The 21484-nt window shown below is 45.2% G+C and overlaps 1 protein-coding gene and 1 pseudogene across 1 annotated transcript in view; one reads left to right on the top strand and one right to left on the bottom strand.

The window, feature by feature from the left end:
- The window catches only part of DCDC2 (doublecortin domain containing 2), a 149543-nt gene extending 134008 nt beyond the window's left edge, over positions 1-15535 (bottom strand). Inside the window, exons 1-3 of the mRNA XM_029945257.1 lie at positions 15397-15535; positions 14318-14708; positions 9411-9465 (exon numbers count right to left, since the gene is read on the bottom strand). Coding sequence (XP_029801117.1) covers positions 9411-9465; positions 14318-14610 — 348 coding nt within the window. The 5' untranslated portion in view covers positions 14611-14708; positions 15397-15535. The remainder of the gene's footprint in view (positions 1-9410; positions 9466-14317; positions 14709-15396) is intronic.
- Positions 15536-18963: 3428 nt separating this feature from the next.
- On the top strand, positions 18964-20036 carry LOC115296776 (annotated as a pseudogene).
- The last annotated feature ends 1448 nt before the right edge of the window (positions 20037-21484 follow it).

Genomic DNA, 21484 nt, shown 5'->3' with positions numbered 1-21484 from the left:
AAAAAAAAAAGAGAGAGAGAGACTATTATATCAGCCTGTTAGCAGCCTAGGAGACAGAGACCTTGAGAGTTGTTTTTCCAGCACAGGGATAGAGGAAAGCTACCTCACATGAATACGCCCACGCACACCTTACTCAGCATGGCCCACGAGAGGGCAGGGGATGCCTGGGGTTCAAACCAAAAGCCCCATGGGTTCAAGCATAGACCCCTGCTTCATTAGCACGGCATTCTGCCCATTCTATTCCACCAGCGAAAGTCCAAGGGTTTATTGCTATTCCATGTGACTCTGGATCTCTGAAACAAAGTTTTTACGAGTCATACATATAAAAGTAAAATGGAAATAACAAACACAGAAGATTTGTTTTAAAATAAAGAGAAATAAATCTTAAATGAGGCATAATCCTGACAAGCTTCAATATCATAATCAAAAATCAACGTTACAATCACAGACGATGTTCCATGCTTGTTGCTCATTACCGATTCCTCCGGGTTTCACGTCTCTTACTTGTTTAACGTGTCACCCTCTTGGGTTTTCTTTTCAGGACTTATACAGTGTGTGGGGGAAAACGGACACATTGATCTGGGTGGCTGCAGCATTGGTCGAGGAGGCTAGGCTGCCTTCAGTTCTAAATCAAAGCCTCAATCCAAATCAGGAGTATATGATGTTGCTTCAAGTTTTGTTGTGTTTTTCAAAAATCCTGACTGGACGTGCCAGCACCATCACAGCACCACGTGCTTATTTACACACAACTCCCTGAAACAAGAGATCCTGGCAGAAGGCCCCAGCCAGGGCTCCCCTGCAGAGCGCCACCTCTGTGGAGGGGTGTGACAGCCCAAGCACTGATGTTCCCAGGCTTCCCAGGGAGCCTCCCACAGGCATGGATGAGAGGCCGTTTCGAAACTCAGGTCAACCTCAATTCAGCTCCACCATCTTAGTTATGCAACTGAAATATGCAAGTGGGAAGAACGGGTTCATAATTAGAAATAGAAAGGAAACAGGACGCTTTCAATAAGTGGTTAGTAGTCTTCCCCAGTGTTTTGTTTTGTTAAGTTTTCTTTTGGGGCAACTGGGTGGCTCAGTGGGTTAAGCATCCAACTTCAACTCAGGTCATGATCTCGCAGGTTGTGAATTGGAGCCCTGTGTTGGGCTCTGTGCTGACAGCTCAGAGCCTGGAGCCTGCGTCAGATTCTGGGTCTTCCTCTCTCTGCCCCTCCCCCACGCATACTCTATGTCTAAAATAAACATTAAAAGAATTTTTTTTAATTTTTTTAATGTTTATTTATTTTTAATACAGAGAGAGACAGAGCATGAGAGGGGGAGGGGCAGAGAGAGAAGGAAACAGAGAACCGGAAGCAAGCTCCAGGCTCTGAGCTAGCTGTCAGCACAGAGCCTGACACGCGGCTCGAACCCACGAACGTGAGATCTGACCTGAGCCGAAGCCGGAGGCTTAACCGACTGAGCCACCCAGGCGCCCCTAAAAGAATTTTTTTAATAAAATAAAGTTTTCCTTCAATCTAACCCAAATTCTTCAACCATCACACTATAATTTAATTTTGGCTCCCCCTTTTTGATAGCCAGCTGTGACAGAGAAGAGCTAGTCACCATGTTCTTTGTAAGTACCAAAATCAATGATTGATTAGGTCTAAATAAATCATTTTCTCCCCCTCAGAGTAAAAACCTCTAGTATTATGTTTCAATCTTTTTACTCTTTCTGGTGTATCTTCTCTCTTCAGACTCTTTCTAGATAGAGTCTTCCTACAACATTACCTTGATGTACTTTCTGATTGGCACATGGTTAAGTGTCTTTTGATGTCCATATGGCTGGAATCTAGCCCACTATCTGCCATTTAGCAGGCTCTTGATAAGTATTCCTGAGAGAATGTGAAATCACGCATGGGCAGTATTCAATAAATGGCTGGGCATAATTTGTCTTCCTTGGCTATACTTGGCTATTTGTTTGGCCATGGTTTTCCCTACGATTCCTGCCATGTGGAAATCATCATGCTCTCATCCTGAATAGTCCCTGTGACATTAGCAGAAAACTCTGTGAGCTCCTTCTAATAATAATCCTAAAATGTGAACCTAAGTACTGATTTTCTAGTAGGTACAACCGGAAGTTTAGCACACCTTGGCAGAACTTTAAAATACATCCTGTATGTGTCTGAATCCCATGCGATATAAGAACAAGAAGTTTTTCTCTGTTCAGTAGGTTTTCCTGTTTCATGGGGACTTACATGAAATATCTTATTGAGAATAGTCTGATCCTTCAACGAAGTGGTATTTTTAAACATATACACTTGGTTAGCAATTTATTTTATTAGATATTTTTTCTGTTTTCTTCTCAAAAGGTTGATAATTGTTTCCTAAATGTTTATTATACATTTGTGTTTGCGTACAATTGCCTCTCACTAGAAATTTTAAAATGATACATGTCTAAATTCACATGTCTTATGCTTTCACATTCAATTTCCTAAAATCACATCTAAATGCCAGATAGAGAAGGAGCACCTGGGCAGTGGGTTAAGTGTTGACTCTTGGTTTCAGCTCAAGTCATGATCTCATGGTTCAAGGGATGGAGCCTCACGTCGGGCTCTGTGCTGACAGCAAGGAGCCTGCTTGGGGTTCTCTGTCTCTCTCTCTCTCTCTGCCCCTCCCCCATTTGCATGAGTGTTCTCTCGCTCTCAAAATAAATAAACTTTAAAAAAAATAAATGCCAGATAGAATACAAAATATTTGGAACAAATGTCATAATTCATGCTAATGAACCAATTAAAATCACCAACCTTTCAGCTTTTGATCAGAGCTGATTAGAGTTATTAACAGTTTTCATTAGACCAATATTTTCCAGACTGACATAATCATTTCTCGCTCTTGTTCAAACACACACTCAGTTCAATACTGAGAAACAGGTAAAACAAGACGGTATGAAAGAAAAATGAACCCTAGCCAGTTGTGCTTTAATAGAAAACTGGGTCTTCATAGAGCCTTGGCAAGGTCATACTCACCTCAGAATCACATGACCCATGATGGGAACTAGCTATCCTTGGAAAATCGTCTTACTTAGCAATTGCTTTAGAGAGACAGGGGAAGGGGAGAAACAAAAGATGGGGAGGGGCTTCAATTACTGTGAAAGAACTCACTAAAGTGGGCTTTATCCTCTTTGATTTCTCATTAAATCAGTAAACCTGCCTACCATAATCTGGAAATCTTTCCCTAAGTTAAAGGAAGAAATATTTAGGACTTTAACTATTTAGTCATTCCCCCTTTGAACCCAGAATTCCCAGGCTAACGATTAGTGAGTAAACCACAGAGCCCCATGCCTTCCCCGCAGTATGGTTAATAATTACACCCAATTTAATGTCTAGAATCCCATTTACAACCAAAAGCCTTTAAGTAGCAAATCTCATAGTATGTTTCATTAGAGATTATGCCTTAATGATTAAGCTGAGATATGAAGTTTTAAAGATTATATTCAAAACCTTAAAGACATGCACCAGAGTAGCTGACCTGAAGCGCGGACAATTCCCATTACCACAAACTTCTCAGACGAGGCAAAGCTTTGATATTCCAGAAAACTCTCTTCCTACCTCTACCCCTCTCCAAGGTGCTCCAGCAATGGTTCTCCCCAACTAGGAAGACACAAGGTTTACTCAAACTATCCATAATTGAAAATCTAAGATAAGGGACATGTACTCGGGAGGATTCGACCTGACAGCTTATCCAACAAGAAGGCTCCCACCTCTTTGGAAAGGCATTCACTGGAGTCTTCTCTCAGATTTGAATTTGCAGATTTCTTTTTAAGGTGCCACATCTCAGAACGACAGACGGCACACTTGTTCGTGGATAGATCACATAGAATAAGGCAAACCTGACTCTGCCTGTCACTGCCCATGTTCTTGGACTTCTGCTAGCAGACGAGAAAGAAGAGATAAAAGAAGAAGAAAAACCAAACAGATCCTTGATTTTTTTAAAAAAATACGAATGTGAGGAGTGGGGTAAAAAGGAGAACACAGATTAGCAGTATTGAAGAAAAGAAAAGAAAGCTCCTCTGTGTTTGACAGCAATAGAAACTTTCACGGGGTTGAGAAGAGCACACAGCAGGAGAATCAGCCAGAGGAGGCCAACAAGGAAGGTCAAAGGCCAGAGCCTGAAGTGGAACATGAGACTAAGGTCCCTTGAAGAATGAGGAAGTCTGGGGCTGCCTGGGGGGCTCAGTGAATGAAGCTTCTGACTTTGGCTCAGGTCATGATGTCAGAGATCATGGGTTTGAGCCCTGCATGGGGCTCTATGCTGACAGCTCAGAGTCTGGAGCCTGCTTGGGATTCTGTGTCTCCCTCTCTTTCTTCCCCTCCCCTGCTCATGCTCTCTCTCTCTCAAAAATAAATTTTAAAATGTTTAAATTTTTTTTTTAAAAAGGGAAGTCTAACACTCAGTTCAAAAACTGGCCCTCCAAACAAGGGCCCCTGGACGAAGGGCATGTACAAGTTACTCAACAAAGAGCATGGTCGACAGAGTTGAAGTCACTCACAGCAAGCAAGAGGGGCCAGAGAGTGGTCTGGTCGCCAAGCACGGGGGCCATGCTGTTTGGCTCTGGGGTGGCGAGCACCCCACCCAGCACCCGGCAGGCACACTGCCAACCCTTGCCAAGTGAGTAATATGCATTTACAACGGCTCCCGATTATGCTAGAGAGACAATAAATGTGTCACACAAAGGTTCTCCTACAACCAGTCTTATCCCTGAAACAAAACCCCACGGTGGCCACGAGGAGCTGTAAGTTATGTGTGACATCTCACTCACATGGGAAATGCTGAGCCACCAGGCACGCGAGAGGCAGAGAATTAAAACTACTACCAGCCTATTAATGCTGGGTGCTATGCAGAATTAGCAGACCTCTCAGCGGCTTAAACTTGAACATGCAGCTCTGACACACATGTCGGAGCCTAAGCAGCCAGAGGCTAACCAGGGAGGGGAACCAACCTGTGGTCCCATGAAACCATATTTACTGACTTGGTGCAGCAGGGGCGGCCCTCGGAGAAAGCGCAGAACAAGGCTGAGAAAGGGGGAGGGGGACCATCTCATGTAGACCTGGGTCCTCCCCAAAGGATTCCAAGGAGGAGTCTCAGGGAAGCAGACTCAGTCCTGGATTGATTGTGGTCTGCAGGTGAGACTGGGAGAAGCAGAGATTTACGGGGGGTTGGGATGAGGTGAAGACGACTCAGCGATTCAAGATCTCCAGGAAAATACCGGCCCCGCAGAGCAGATCTGGAGAGTGAGTGGTAAAAGGCGGGCATCACTTAAAGAGGGCATCTTTCAGCTGGTACACACGGTGGGAGAAGCCACATCACCCGCTAGCCTTGTGACGGGCTTGCTGCGGGTCCGTCTCTCTTCTATCCCTGGTCAACTCTCACTCTTTCAGGGAGAGACAGTCTGTGACTCTTACACAGACAGAAGCATTAAATAATCCCCCTTAATCAAGCTGTAGGAAGGGACATCCTCAAAACCTTAAGAGAAACAGATCAAAAAGAAACAACCCTGACCCACAACACTAAGCCCTTCTGCAGCTCAGCAGTCCCCCAGCAAACCTCCAGCCCAGCACCTGAGCCCTGGGTAACAGTGGTGGGTTTGCTCCCCGGTCCTCTCCCCTAGACCCTAAGTCCCTCAAGAGAAAGAGCAGCGTCGTCTTCACTTCTGCCTGGACCCCGCTCCATGTGTTCTGTAGCCGTCTGTCTGCTCGTCCCCTTCTATATAAGGCCTCGCACACGGGAACACAGAGTGACATGAAGAAGGTCACCATCTGAAGGATGCCACTACATGGGTGAAAGATGGGGCAGAATGACTGGAAAGATCTACAACGCTCTGTCAAAGAAGGAAGCCTCCACTTGAAAGGCTCACAAATGACTTTGTTGTAACAGGATGGAGTCAAAAGCTCAACATGAATGGGACTGAATCCCTACCAAATGGAATCACTTATTAGGTGGCACTAGAGATGTTTGAACATCTGTCTTTCCGGCAAGACCATTATTGCTTGGGGTGAGGGGTTACGCAGGCCTTGAGTTTTGCGCCCCCAGTGCTCTGCCCACCATGCTGCTCCATATAGGCGTCCAATCCCGTGAAAGCAAAGCAGTTATTGAAAAAAAAGAAACTCATTTGGGTAAAGCAAAAGGCAAGAGCACAGTGCAGGCTGGTAAGGAGGAGGAAAGGTGTCCCAGATGCAGATCAGAAGCTTGCGGCGCTGGAGGAGAGAGGACTCCTCTGCTTGGGTGACAGAGGAAAGGCTGATGCTGGTAAGTTGACTTGGAACATGGAAGCATCACGAGACCTGCACCTGGGCTGAGCAGAGGGGAGCAGGAAGCAAGGACAAGACCAGGAAGATGCAAATAAGAGATGATGCGCTACCAAGGTCAGAAGATGAGCAAATCATCTTTATTAAGACCACCACTAGTGGACAGAGAGTGGGAAGAAGGTCTACAGCTATAGAAAGTGGCTGAGCACTGTCAACAATAGCCAAAACATGGAAAGAGCCTAAATGTCCATCACCTGATGAGTGGATCAAGAAGATGTGGTGTATATATACACAATGGAGTACTACATGGCAATGAGAAAGAATGAAATCTGGCCATTTGTAGGAAAGTGGATGGACCTCGAGGGTGTCATGCTAAGCGAAATAAGTCAGGCAGAGAAGGACAGATACCATATGTTTGCACTCATAGGTCTAACAGGAAAACAGGAGAAACCTAATGGAGGACCAGGAGGAGGGGAAGAGGGAAAGAGAGTTGGGGACAGAGAGGGATGCAAAACTTGAGAGACTATTGAATGCTGAAAATGAACTGAGGGTTGAAGGGGAAGGGGAAGGGGAAGGGGGGGAAAAGAGGTGGTGGTGATGGAGGAGGGCCTTTATGGGGAAGAGCACTGGGTGTTGTATGGAAACCAATTTCACAATAAACTATTTAAAAAAAAAAAGAAAGAAAGAAAAAGTGGCTGAGGACAGAGGGCAAGAGTACATGCATAGTCTAGAAGCTTCTGTTACCTGGATGTTAGTAAAAACAAGACCCGTGTGAAGGAGGGCACTGGAAGTCTGCTCCGAGCCCACAGCGCTGCCCCACCTGGGAGCAGGTCCAAACCACCTCTCAGGCACCCTCTCGTTTTCTAGTTCTTATCTCCTTTTTATTCTCCCCTTTTCTTCCTGCTTCACCCCCCTTCCCCCTCCTGTCCAAAGTGTTGGCCAAAAAAGACCATGGGCTTCCCTGGGGTTAGTGGAAAAGGTCCATTAGAGTTCTGCCTCTCTCTGTCCCAGCGATCTGGTCACCAGGAAGAACTGGCTGTCCTGTCAGTGTCTCCTCAAACAGGAGCCTCATGGAACAGAAAAGCAATGACAGAAACCACAAAAGGACTTCGAAAGTCAAGGTGATGTGCACCTTCTTGTTACCATGACCCATGGTCAGCAAGCAGATGCCATGGAGTCTGAATCATGAACTATCTAAAGAGCACCCAGGTCAAATCAGGGCTGTGGGTGAGCTGCTCTGGGAGAAGAGGCATGTGCCACTAACTCCCAGCACCTGCTGCCTGGGTTTCCTACCACGTGTGCAAATGCCAACCACAGGGGCTAGGACCCAGTGCTACACATTCAACATAACACCACTAGGCTATGGGGTCTTCCTAGAGTATCGGTGCCGGAAACTGTTAGAACTAACATGTTTTAAGCAATTATGATAACTGAATCACTTGCATTAGTGTGATGGCCTTTATTACGTACCCAACCCAGACAACTCCAACAGTATGACATGACCTCCAATTTGAGGGAATCCCTTATCGTTTCTGATAAGCAATTTAACTTGCCCTTCCTACTGGAAGATCTTTTGAATAAGCATAGAAACCTTCCCCCCTTGAAGCCCTCTGTACCCTCTGGTCCTACATTTTCATGTTCTAGACCCACTTCAACAATTCTGTGAACCTCTCCCCGTGGGTGGGAATAGGATAGGCTGTCTTCCTCCAAAGAACAGGGGTCACCAATAGACTTTAATGTGGCATGCAAGCTTTTCTCCAAAGACACGAATGTTGAATGGAATCACCACTTTCGACCAAGAAAACAATACCTATAATTTTTGTGGAAGGCTAGTGTCTATTAAGCCTGTTTTCAAATTTTGAACAAAGATCATCGCCTAACTTTCCAACTTGTTGAATTCTAAAAGTCTGACTGTAAATCGGTTGTGGAAAGGAAAGAGGTGCTTGCCCACAGTAAGAATTACACACACAGTCAGGCTCTCAGAATAGCTCACAGAAGCTTGGACGCTACCTCAAAGCAACAGTAATAATAATATTGTAGGACCAATCGTTAAAGTGATACCTTTATATGAAAATGCATTCGCGGTTCCCTTTGGTGGGGCCAGGAACACAAAACTCTCTGTTTCTGGCAATGAAAGTAGGGACTCCCTTGCTCAAAGTAGATGATGAGGGTAGTCATGGTGTGGACCTTGGGGAGGAGGGTCTCTGTGTTGAAGATCAAGGCTGGAATGCACAGTGCGGTGGATAAATACATACATGCCCAGACCAGGGGGATGGGGGGGGGGTGGTCAGAAGTGGGACACAGGGCCCAGGGGAGCAAGTGGAAGGGGAGGACTTGGGTAGTCCAAGAGCACAGACCCACTGTTTCTTGCCACCTCTCCCATCTCCTCTGCAAAACCAAATTTCTGCTCCTTCTTTCTCTTTATCTCCCCTTGGAAGTCCTTGTGGGTTGGCACGGTAGGGTCTGTGCAGCGAGAAGAAGAGGAGGGAATCACCCATGAGAAACAAAATGGAAGAGATCCAGTCTCGTGGCCGAAGGGAAGGGGCGGGCTTCTCACAGGGAAGATGGGCACTGCTAAATCAGAACCTGGTCTGTATGGCTGGCACACCGTCCCCAGGTAGAGATAACAAGAGCTACTGCTCCTAAGTTCAAGAGCAATCAGAAGTTAAATAAATGAGAATCCTTGTGATTGCACCCCTTATTAAAGATAATTGTTTTTTAAAATGTGTATTAGAAAGATTTACTGCACACCTCTTGCACTTTGCCAGGCACATCTTCATTGAAGACCTAGGATCCAGAGCAAAGAGCTGCTCATTTTTAAAGAATTCACACATCTCAGATTCTAGCCCAGAAATTTCAGCCTCAGTCACCAATTTCAAGCAAGATAGCCAACTTTGAACAGTTGTGATCCTTCAAACAAAATTACACTCAGAACCAATTCAGTGATGTACTTTGTATTACTTGCTACAAATACTAACCTAGTGGTCATTTACTAGCCAGAGCATGAGCAAAACCTGAAAAATGTATACCTTTGCCTATATACAACTAGAACACTGTCCAAATTCTAAGACACAGAAATATGGCACCTGTTATGGACTCGAACCTTCAAACTATGATGTGTGTTACCTCTGTGTTAACAACTTCCATAGGTCTTTTCTTGATTTCTCCTATGTCCAAGTAACTGGGGGAGAAAAAGAAAAAACAACAATAAGCGTTTCTTTTATTGCTTTTGAGTGATTTATATACACTTCCCATTAAAAACCATTAAGAAGTAAAGCAAGCCATAGGAAATACTTACACCTAAAGCATAAATCAGTGGCTACTAATGAAAAGCTATTATCGTATAGGAACTGCCCTCAGCATCAACGGCCAGAGCAGATATGCATCTTCTGGTCTCAACTTCAGTGAGACTGAACGCTTAGAAATACATACTTCTTAGAAGGAACGTTTTCCCCCTACAATGGTTGGTCCCTGACTATATATGTGGGGTTTCTAATTCTTGTGCCAACTTTGATACGAAGAGTGCTTTGCCTGTGACAGTGCTTAAGAGTTCCATTAAACACAGCCTTCAGCTCAAAACAAAGAAAGTCCCGAAAGCACGGCAACAGACCAGCTGTGAAAGGCTGGGGACTCCAGTTCCTAGGAAAGCACCTTCATGATACAGAAATGCTCAGCCGCGTGGGATGGTTTCAGCATTGGTTCAGCTAAAAATACACGTTGCTGGACTAGTTAACCTCCGGAGACGCTTATTATCCCATTGCTACTTGCTAGAGATATCAACTAATGATCCTTCTTCAGCTACCGTGGAAGTGCCACCTGCAAACCGTACACTTCTGTCAACGTCAAGTCCTAAATCCACCCCTGGGATCTGGTCCCCACTGTGCTTCATGCATACTGGGTGCTAAACAAATGTTTTAATATAAAAAATAAGTATAAATCTAGCATTTAATTTATAACCATAGGTACAAAAACAGATACCTTAATTTTTGGAATTGCTGAGTTGCCAAAAAAAAAATTTATATTAGAATTAATCTTAGCGGAAGGGGAAAATAATAGTTAAGGAGAGGGAGGGAGGCAAACCATAAGAGACTCTTAAATACTGAGAACAAACTGAGGGTTGATGGGGGTGGGGGAGAGGGGAAAGGGGTGATGGCCACGAAGAAGGGCACCTGTTGGGACAAGCACTGGGTGTTATGTAGAAACCAACTTGACAATAAACTATAAAAGAAAAAATAAATTAAATTTTAAAAATTAAAAAATTTAAAAAAGAATTAATCTTTGCTATGTTTTATTATTGTTTGCATTTGGAGATAGAATGCTTCAGGTAATCAATACCACTGGAAATTATATTTTTCTTCCACGAATAGTGCTTACATAAGACAGTGCAGAACTCCCTCTGCTTAGCAATAAAATGGCTCTTTTGCAAATCTGCAGGAAGGGTCTGATTTCTGACATAATAGCAAAACATCTTAACGGTCACGTGCAGAAAAGTGATCTCAGATTCACAAGATTAATGAAGCAGAGTCAACTTCCAAAAACGCATAGGAAAACTTTGGGGGAAATAACTCTCTCTAGAATTCTCTGCTATAAAATAAAGGTTTGAAAGCTACCTCAAGGGGCGCCTATGTGACTCAGTCGATTGAGCGTCTGACTTCGGCTCAGGTCATGATCTCAAGGTTGGTGAGTTCGAGCCCCGCGTTGGGCTCTGTGCTGACAGCTCAGAGCCTGGAGCCTGCTTTGGATTCTGTGTCTCCCTCTCTCTCTCTGCCCCTCTTACTCATGGTGTTTCTATCTCAATAATAAATAAACATAAAAAATTTTAAAAAAATAAAAGCTACCTCGAGTTTAATTATGCTTCAAAAATATTAGGAAAAATATGAGTAAAAGAAATTCAGGAAGGAAGTTGATAATTTTCACGTGAGTGATATTTTTCCACCAATGCTAAACTCCCCAACATCCTTCAGGGTCTAAATGACACAAATTGCCCTCAATATCTCCTGGGCTTTCTTTTCTTCTGCCAGTTGCCCCCACTGTTATGTAAACTTGCAAGTGCTAAGCTTCAAATATATTCGGTATTTAAATCCTCTTGACTTCTACTCCTGATAACGGTAGACACCACTCCTACTTTAACAGAAATGAATCAACCATGCCCCTGCCAGCATGGAAAACTAACCATGGAAACTTATAACAAACTCAGGCTTTTTTGTATGTGAATTAAAAGCGGAAACAACCATGCAAATCTCTAACCTGCATATAATGACTCTGAAGTGAACTTTCTATTTGGTTTGGAGTTGGACCTGTTTTTATCTTTTGAGTGGGCAGTGCTAAGCAAAGAAAAAAATAAATAGGAGCTACAAGAGTGAGTCTGCAACTTTGAGCTGTTAATAGATTCGGAAACCTGCTTCCATTCCCATGAGATTGCTTTCTATGGGAATTCTGTAATGAAAGAAAAATCAACAAAGTATATGATGGAAGGAACTGGACATACAGGTGGTGTGCATTTTCTATGACATTTTGGTGTTTACAAAGCACGTTGACATCCATACCATCCGCTTTTCTAACAACCCTGGGAGGAGAACGGTTTACCCTCCTTATCTGCATCGGGACTAGCTGAGTCCTGTGGCTTGCTCAAGGACACGCAGCTAACGAACAGCTGTCTCAGGTCCCCTGATTTTGAGACTCCAAGCTCCAAGTGTCCTTGCACATCGTTTCATTTAGTGCTCTTCTATGAAGTTAGACGAAGCATACCAAAGGAGCGGTCCAAGAAGGGAAAACTAAATCCACATGTATTCCGCACCTCGCATACAAGGAGCAAAGGCCGGGACACTTAGAACTCAGTTGAAGCAATTTTAGGAAAAGAAAAGTGTTATTAGACGACACTAGTGATATTTGGGGAAATATTTCTATATAGTTAAAATCAGAATTCACAAGTATACACTTTATGTTAAAGACAGCTTTTGCTATCCTGAGGCCCAGGCTGACTTTCAATTAAAATATATTAAAAACTATGAAATATAAAGTATCCACACGATCCAGGAAGTCCACTCCTAGGTATATAAAAATGAAAACCTGTACACGGTTGTTTCTAGCAGCATTATTTCTTAATAGCCCAAAATACCTATCAACTGATTAACCGAGAAACAAGATGTGGTGTGGCCATACCATGGAATATTCTTCAACAATAAAAAGAATTTCTGATACCTCCTACAACATGGATGAGCCTGGGAAACATTTAGGCCAAGTGAAAGAAGCCAGGAACACAAAGGACCACACACATTGTGCGATTCCACTGATACGAAAAATCCAGAACAGACAAATCCACAGAGACAGAGGGTAGACCAGCAGATGCCAGACGGACGGGATTGTGGGGTGATGGGGATTCAGAGCCGATGGCCAAGAAAGAATTCTTGAAGACGTCTTTGGTGCACAGAGGTGATTTTATTCAAGCACAGGGGCAGGAAGAGCCACACTGGGTTGTGGGGTAACTGATTTTATCCCCTCAGGTTGGGAGGGAGACAGGGATAGAGTAAGTCGCTAAGGAATCTTGGAAGCAAGGTTTCCAGGATCCTGAGGGGCCAGCTATTGTTAGGGAAATGCGACTTATTACTGTTTAATAACACCTCTGTCATGAGCCCCCTCAGATGTATATCAGGGGCCATAAACTTGGAGTATTGTCAGCATATATTTTGCAGGGAAGTTGAGATTAAGGAAGTTTCCGAAGAAACTGGGGGGGGGGGGCAAGATAATTTTAAGCCAAGAGTCCTTTTTGCCCCTAGCAAAGTGTCATCATGGAGGCAGCGCCATGGCCAGTCTCCATCACCATGGCCAGTACTTAAACCCCTTCCTCTGTTCTGGGGCAGCCAGGGGTGTCCGAGGAATATCACACAGATTCCACCTGGGGCGGGGAGTGGGGGGGGCAGTGCTGTTAGCCTGTACTTTGCCCTCAGCTTGCCCCTCACTCCCTCATCAAGGATGGGGAGAAAGGGAAATCGGAAAGGGTTGAGTTTCATTTTGAAGCGATGGAAATGATCCAACATTAGTCTGCAGTGATACTGCAAAACTCCATGAACCTACCAGAAACATCTACATAGGTGAACTTTATGTTATGTGAAATATATCTCAATTAACACTGTAAAAAAAAAAACCTAAAGGAAATTAAAATCTACCTGTCCTGCAATACCCACCCCCACCAGGAATCATCTCCCCAAACTATGAACTTCCACAGAACTTTTTCTAACTGCAGTCATTCTGTGTGCCTTACGTTAAAATTATCCGTATGCATGTAGCCTCTCTCCTGTTGGATCCTAAACTCGTTACGACAAACAGTCACATCTTGTCCATCTCTGTTCTCTACACAGACCTAAGCACATTTTGCTCACTCACTGAACACCTACTATGAGCGAGCTCTCTGCCAGGAACTGGGAACAAACACCAACAATGACCGCCATGCTTAAAGGTCTGGCCATCAGAAGCCTAGAGACAGACATGTAGGCCAACACATTAAGCCAAGAAGCTTCCCCAAGCACTACGCTAATAGCATAAACGTGCAGGCTGTGGGGGCTGGGGAGCGTCACAACCGTGGGGCGTGGTCAGCTCCACTCGGAATGCAAGGTTGGAAGAATTTAAACAGTGGGGGAGGGGAGATGCAGAAAGCAATTTTCTCCTCTGGTGACTACCCACGATCCAAAACTTCTAAATAATCTTTAAGAAATGTTTTTAATTCGAAAGGACAGGTTCCAAGAAAAAGGAAAAAAGAGGAAAGGATAAACAGAAAGTGCTAAACGACCCGCCTGGTCACTCAAAACTCTTCTAAGAGTCCTGTTCCTCCTGCTACCCCAAGTGAAATTCCTTCTCCAGGCACACGTTCAACCCCCAACCCCAGCTGCAGCGGCAGCTCCGAGAGGCATCAACCCTCGCAGCCACAGCCCAGGACACGCCGGGGGTGGGCGAGGCGGGGCTCAGTGCTTCTCCCAGGCCACCCGCACACTTTCATGCAACCTACGGTGCTGGGCGGCGGGGACAGACGGACTCACTTGAGTTTCTTGAAGGCTTCCTGGCCTCCGGCCACGTAGTTGCCCCCGCTCTGGATCTGGTCTAGCTTCCGGATGCGGTGCCCGGTGCGCGGGGTGTAGATGTTCCTGACGGCCCCAAAGGGCGCCTGAACGCCGCCCGTCACCTCCTTCAGGAAGACGTCGAAGCTGGACACCTTCTTTTCATGGAAGACGACGCGGCGGCCCGCGAAGAAGGGGTCCCCGTTGCGGTACACCAGCACGCTCTTCACGACTGGCTGGGACAGGTGGCTGGACCTGGCGCCGGTGCCGCTCATCTTCCCCGCGGGACGCCGCTCGGCTGGCTTCTCGGGGGAGGCGCCTCTGCTGCCCCGCGGCCTCACGGCACGCACCCCGTGGGGTCGCTTGCTGCAACCTACGCAAAACAGGCAAGCCCGCGGTTAGGGGGGGAAAAAAAGAAGAAGGGCAGCTGCAGGGCGCCTGGTGAGCACCCAGCGGAGACCCTGCGGGCTGCGGACTTGCGGGCCTCGTCCAGGTATTTCACCGGGGTCTGGACAGCCAATCAGCGCTCGCCGTGCGCGCACACACCTGCTTCGCAGGCCACGAGCCGAGCCCAGGTGCAGCCACCTCCGGACGGGAGCGCGCTAGGGGCTTTTCGCAGGCAAGCGGAGGGGGCGCCGGCGGGAGCGGGGGGCACGCGTGCTCACACCCACACACACACGGGTTAGAAACATGCCCAAACTCCGTTTCTAACGTCATATTCGTGTTACTCTTTCCAAAAGGCTTTTCTCGCCTTGCTTCCTCACCTATGCCTCCTGCTTGCTCCCCAAGTGAAAGCAATTAAGATTCTGCCTGGAATTGCCCAGATTTTTATTTGCTGAAAAATAATAGCCTAATGTGCATTGAGACAGAGAGAGAGAGACGATTGGGGGGCGACCGGGAAGGGTCGAGCTTCCGGGACCCCCCTCCCACTCCCGCGACCCTCGGTGCCGCGGCCGGCCAAGGTCCCGTGGGCACCGTTTGAACACTGCGGACAGCGGCGCGCAACCGAGTCCCAGGATGGGAGTTGGTGGATGGGGTGGGGGCGCCCGCCGCTGGGGTACCTGGCGACACTGGAGGGCCGGCTGGGGGAGGGGCGACTCGGGCGGGGGCAGGGCAGGGGCGCAGCGCGGCGGCTCGGCCGGCACCGAGCTCAACTCTGCGGCGGCGCGGCGCACCTGCTGTCCCTCCGCTGCCGTTGCCTCCACGGGCCTCCCTCGCCCCAGGGGGGATGGACTTGTTACTTCCCACCGTTTCCATAGCAACTGCAGCCACGCGCCGAGCCGAGTCCGCGAACGAGTCCATGCGCGCGCCCGAGCCCCTTGGGCTTTGCCCGCAGACTCTGGGGAGAGAGTGGAGAGGTGAGGGTTTGCGGCGAAGGGTAGGGGGTGGAGGGGAAGTCTGGGTTCTCAGGCGGTCATGCTCTTATCGGACGCCTACTGTGTGCCCGACACTATGCTAGAAGCTGCTGATACGGCGGTCAGCAGGGCAGCTTGAGAAGTTTTGAGCGCCTAACACCTCCTAACTTTAGAAGATTAAGTGGCAAAACAGCTGTCTGTGCCCAAGACCCTGCATCCCTGCTGTTTGTGCAGATTGCGTCAGTGCCTGAGGACAACGTGGGGGGGGGGGAGTGGGGACGCTTTGAAAACTTTAGGAAACAGGTGTTGTCCAGTCCACTCTGGACATGTGTGTTGTGGGACCAGGAAAATTCTCTTTAAAACGTTGAGATCTTCCAGCTCGTTGCTGCCACCATTCCCTTTATTCCTCCCACTCCCTTGCTGCTGCCCGTCGTGTGCAAACTTCGTTACTGGCTATTCCTCCGGCCTCATGTGAATAAAAGTAATTCTGATAATAACTACCATTAATTGAATGTGCACGCAGCAGGCATTGTGGTGGGGGCTTTATGGAAACTGCCTAATGTTCACTATAGCCTTCAGAGGTACGGCTTATTGTTTCCTTAGACGAGGAAACGGAGAGGTGGAGATACCAAAGAAACTTTACCTCGGGTCACACACAAAAATTCAAACCTAGTGCTCTGTGATTCGCGAACTACTTTGACCATCGTGTCATGTTAATCTAAAAAGTGAATGCGTAAAACATTGCAGTTTGGAGCAGAAACATTTTTATTAAAGTTACCTAATACATTAATTCCTTGGAAGTTAACAGTTTTTTATTTTTTTTTCAATATATATATACATTTTTTTAGAGAAAGAGAGCATGAGTAGGGGCGAGGCAGAGAGTGAGAGAGAGAGAATCCCAAGCAGGCTCCATGCTCAGCGAGGAGCCCGTCTCTAGGGCTGGATCCCGTGACCCTGGGATCGTGACCTAAGCCAAAATCAAGGGTCGGAGGCTCAACCAACTGAGCCACTCAGGTGCCCCGAAACTTAACAGTTTTCAAAAGAAGACCAAAGACAAGGGAATAATGCAGAGAAAAAAGAGAAAGGAATTCTGTGGACCCGTTGTAAAGAACATACAGGTTGGGGCACCCGGGTGGCTCAGTCGCTTAAGTGGCCGACTTCAGCTCAGGTCATGATCTCACAGTTTGTGGGTTCAAGCCCCATGTCAGGCTCTGTGCTGACAGCTCAGAGCCTGGAGCCTGCTTCTGGTTCTGTGTCTCCCTCTCTTTCTCTGATCCTCCCCCACTCATACTTTGTGTCTCTGTCTCTCAAAAATAAATAAATGTTAAAAAAATTTTTTTAAACATACAGGTTGCAGGACTGAGCAGGGAAAATACCTGAGCAAATAGAGTATCAAGAGAGCAAGTAAGACAATACCCGTCTTACCTGAGGGACGGAAGGCAGTAAGCCAAGCAACCCGTGAACCCCCAGACCTCTGTACTGCTCATACCCGCCCAGTGCACAGTGAAAACATGCCGCCACTTGTTCAAAAATAAAGAACATCTGAAGCACCTGGGTGGCTCAGTCGGTTAAGCCTCCGACTTCGGCTCAGGTCAGATCTCACGCTCGTGGGTTCGAGCCCCGCGTCAGGCTCTGTACTGACAGCCAGCTCAGAGCCTGGAGCCTGCTTCCGGTTCTGTGTCTCCTTCTCTCTCTGCCCCTCCCCCTCTCATGCTCCGTCTCTCTCTGTATCAAAAATAAATAAAACATTAAAAAAATAAAATAATATCAGGATGGCACTAGCAAAGGAATAAACCAAACACGGGGACGTTCCTAAGTGTGGGCTTTGTTGTAAGTCCATGAAGCCACCCCACATCTACATTCTGGTTCCTTCCACAACAGTGTCCCAAGTGCAGATTGGTCTCCTGGGCCCAGACTGACTTCTCCAGTTGCCTCTTAGTGATGTGGTGACAAGTATTTAACTACTGGCTACTAGGGAGGGGAAGGCCTGGCTCCACAGCTTTTGCCAATGTTTGTGGTTTAAATACTACAAATGTGGCTGGTTTCCAGCTACCAATCTGCAGTCGCTGGAGGCGAGAGATGCACAGTGGCATGTCATTATTTGGCATTTCCACCATATCATTACAATAGACATGGAACTTCATAGATAACAGTAAAATCTGGGTGGTGATGAATTTTGAGCATTTGTTACCTTTGTGTTTAATATAACTTATTTAACTGTACATTTATATGATTTGCTTTTTTTAGTGGCTCTGTTTGAAATTTTTGGAAATTTAATGACTGCCTCTCACAAGGCAGGACAAGGCGGTGCTCAGCACACCATGCTCCTCAGCAGCCTCTCTACACTATCAGAAGGCAGTCTAGACTCAACACGTTCACATGATCTCATGTTTTCAACACCAACTCTTTTCCTGTTTTTTCCTATATTCTCTGTCTCCATAAACGGACCCTCATCTACCCATCTGAACACACACATTTCTCTTCCTCACAGAACATGTTTAACCACAGAGACACAACAACACAGTCACCTCTTCAATCTCTCTGCTCCTTTTGCTTGTTGAATTCATTTGAGAGCTGTTCTCTCTTACACAGAAATCAAAACTGAGCCAAGGGAGGATTTCAGAAGCCACAAAGGTTATAGAACCCCCCCCCCCAATCACAAAGAGCTGAGGTAGAATGAGAAGCCACTTTACACAGTCACTGGGGAATGTTGGAGCAGTCACACAGAGAGAGGAGAGTTGTGTTTCTATGCTTCTTTCTAAGTGTGACAAAGACACTGTGAGTGAGAGATGGCAAATGAGATTCTTAAAGCAGTTTTACCGTGGATTTAAAATATTACCATAAAAATGTGTGGCGTTTCCTCAGGAGCCTGAATAAATCTCTGAAATGCTTCTGGTTCTATCTTACCGTAGAAATAATAATTATGTCAAGGTAGAGGTGCCTGATTGGCTCAGTTCTTGATTTTGGCTCAGGTCATAATTCCACAGTCATGGGACTGAGCCCCAGGTTCAGTTCCTCAGTGACTGTGGAACCTACTTGGGATTCTCTCTCTCTCCCTTTCTCTCTCTCTCTCCCTCTCCATTTCTCTCTCTGCCCCTCCTCCACTCATGTACACACACACACAGGTGCACACAGACAGGTGCACACTCTCTTTCTCACTCTAAAATAAAATTTTAAGGGGGAGCCCAGTTGGCTCCATTAAGAGTCCATCTCAGAGGAGCGGAGCCGAGCTCATCAGATCCAGGAGCGCAGTTACCAGGCGGGCTGGGTCTATGGTCGCTCCGCGGGCCACTCCGCCGGCTGGTGCTTTTTTATCAGGGCCAGCTGTGTTCCATGGCAGGGAACTTTTGGCAGAGCTCCCATTATTTGCAATGGATTTTGGATAAACAAGATCTGTTGAAGGAGCGCCAGAAGGACTTAAAGTTTCTTTCAGAAGAAGAGTATTGGAAATTACAAATATTTTTACAAATGTTATTCAAGCATTAGGTGAACATCTTAAATTAAGACAAGTTATTGCCACTGCTACAGTCTATTTCAAGAGATTCTATGCCAGGTATTCTCTGAAAAGCATAGATCCTGTATTAATGGCTCCTACATGTGTGTTTTTGGCATCCAAAGTAGAGGAATTTGGAGTAGTCTCAAATTCAAGATTGATTGCTGCTGCTACTTCTGTGTTAAAAACTAGATTTTCATATGCCTTTCCAATGGAATTTCCTTATAGGATGAACCATATATTAGAATGTGAATTCTATCTTTTAGAACTAATGGATTGTTGCTTGATAGTGTATCATCCTTATAGACCTTTGCTCCAGTATGTGCAGGACATGGGCCAAGAAGACATGTTGCTTCCCCTTGCATGGAGGATAGTGAATGGTACCTACAGAACGGATCTTTGCCTACTGTATCCTCCTTTCATGATAGCTTTAGCTTGTCTACATGTAGCCTGTGTTGTACAGCAGAAAGATGCCAGACAGTGGTTTGCCGAACTTTCTGTGGATATGGAGAAGATTTTGGAAATAATCAGGGTTATTTTAAAACTGTATGAGCAGTGGAAGAATTTTGATGAGAGAAAAGAGATGGCAACTATTCTTAGTAAGATGTCGAAACCAAAACCTCCTCCAAACAGTGAAGGAGAGCAGGGTCCAAATGGAAATCAGAACTCTAGCTACAGCCAATCTTAAAACATTCCGAAGAATTCCGTAGTGGACCAGTTGGAAATAAACCATTGGACAGATTTCAGTTATGTCTTCAGTGGAACACAAATGAAAATGAATAGCTTGTTTCTGTCAAGCATATTGGGAAGTGATTTTATTTTTGCAAAATAAGTTTTTCCTTACCTAATTTGATTCTAGTATATAATTGATTTAAATCTCTTGATTATAAAAGCTTGGAAAGGTTCTAAGGGGACCCACAGACAGACATACATGGACATTTCAAAATTAATAGCTTTTAATTAGTATAATTTTCTTAATTTGGATAATAAAAGTTATAGCTTTTTATTAAGCCAGGAAACATGAAGCATAATTTGTTTAAAATTCTCTTTGGTCATTGAAGGACCAAAAAAAGGACGTAAAAAGTCAAATATATGAGAGTTTTTTTCCCTCCTTAAGTTAAACTTTAAAACTGTATTTAAGGAATCAAATCTTACAAAATCCTGGAAGATTTTGGTAACGATGTTGATAATTTCAGGGAAATTAATCAAGTACTATTGATTTTAAAGTATATTTTATTCAGTAGTTTTAGTATCTTGCCATGGAAGATACTAGCCCAGCATAGCAGAAAAGTGCAACATGTATAGCATACTTTGACATTTTAAAAGTTATATTAATTCCATAACCATTTTGAAATGCTGGGCAAACTTAAAAAAAATCATAGATGACCTTATTTGCATTCAATTCACAGTTAATCAGGAATTTGAAAGCTAATTCGATAAAACACCATAATATGGTTGAAATTTGGTAACATTTTAATGTTAATTTTTACTCTACTGTGAAAAGTTTTTATCTGACATACACTCCCTAGTTTTATTTTTGTGTCTTAGTGTGGATTTACAAATTCACTACAGGTATCCTGAGCCAGGAACACAGTCAGGTTTCAGGCCAGTTTGATACTGGCTATTCTTAATTCTCATGAGTGTAGGACTTGGACTAATTGTTACGTCAGTGGGACTGTGCTGTCTGTGGAATGTAATCATTTTCTTCAGATTTGAAGGAGAGCGGTGAAATTTGAAGTCATAGGATATTGATGTACAATTTAAGGATTGAGTTTTTTAATACATCAATTGTGAACAATGAATTATTAAATTAAATGTTGACTTCCTAGTATAAAACTTCAAGAATAAAAGTAATGTTCTCCAGTTAAAAAAAAAAAAAAAAAAAAAAGAGTCCATCTCAGAAGGAGCAACAACTCCGGCTTCTGGAGACGGTGTTTCTTGGACATGCATTGGAATCATGGGGGCTGCTTCTGATAAGCCCTGAATTCCTCTTGTCCTGTGAACTCAGTTGATTCCAGTAATGACTGGACTCCTCTTCATGTCCATGTGCGGGGTTGCCTGCCCCAGGTGGCTGTATCTAAACAGCCCAGAAGTGTCTTTCAGGGGGCCAGCCTTATCTATTCACAGCCAAATCATGCAGATTCTACTTAACATGCCCTAAGCCTTCCCCTTCTCATTTTACCCTCTTGCCCTACCGAGGTTTAGAGCTTAGAAGAACGCTTGCTCTATACATTGCCACATACTTAAGGAGTTATGAGTAATAAAAAGTAATTGTTTCCTACTTTAGTTGATTTATTGCCA

Source organism: Suricata suricatta, chromosome 7 (assembly GCF_006229205.1).
Source record: "Suricata suricatta isolate VVHF042 chromosome 7, meerkat_22Aug2017_6uvM2_HiC, whole genome shotgun sequence".
Classification (NCBI taxonomy): Eukaryota; Metazoa; Chordata; class Mammalia; order Carnivora; family Herpestidae; genus Suricata; species Suricata suricatta.
Note: the sequence above shows the minus strand (reverse complement) of the source record. Positions and strands in the feature narration are given on the sequence as shown.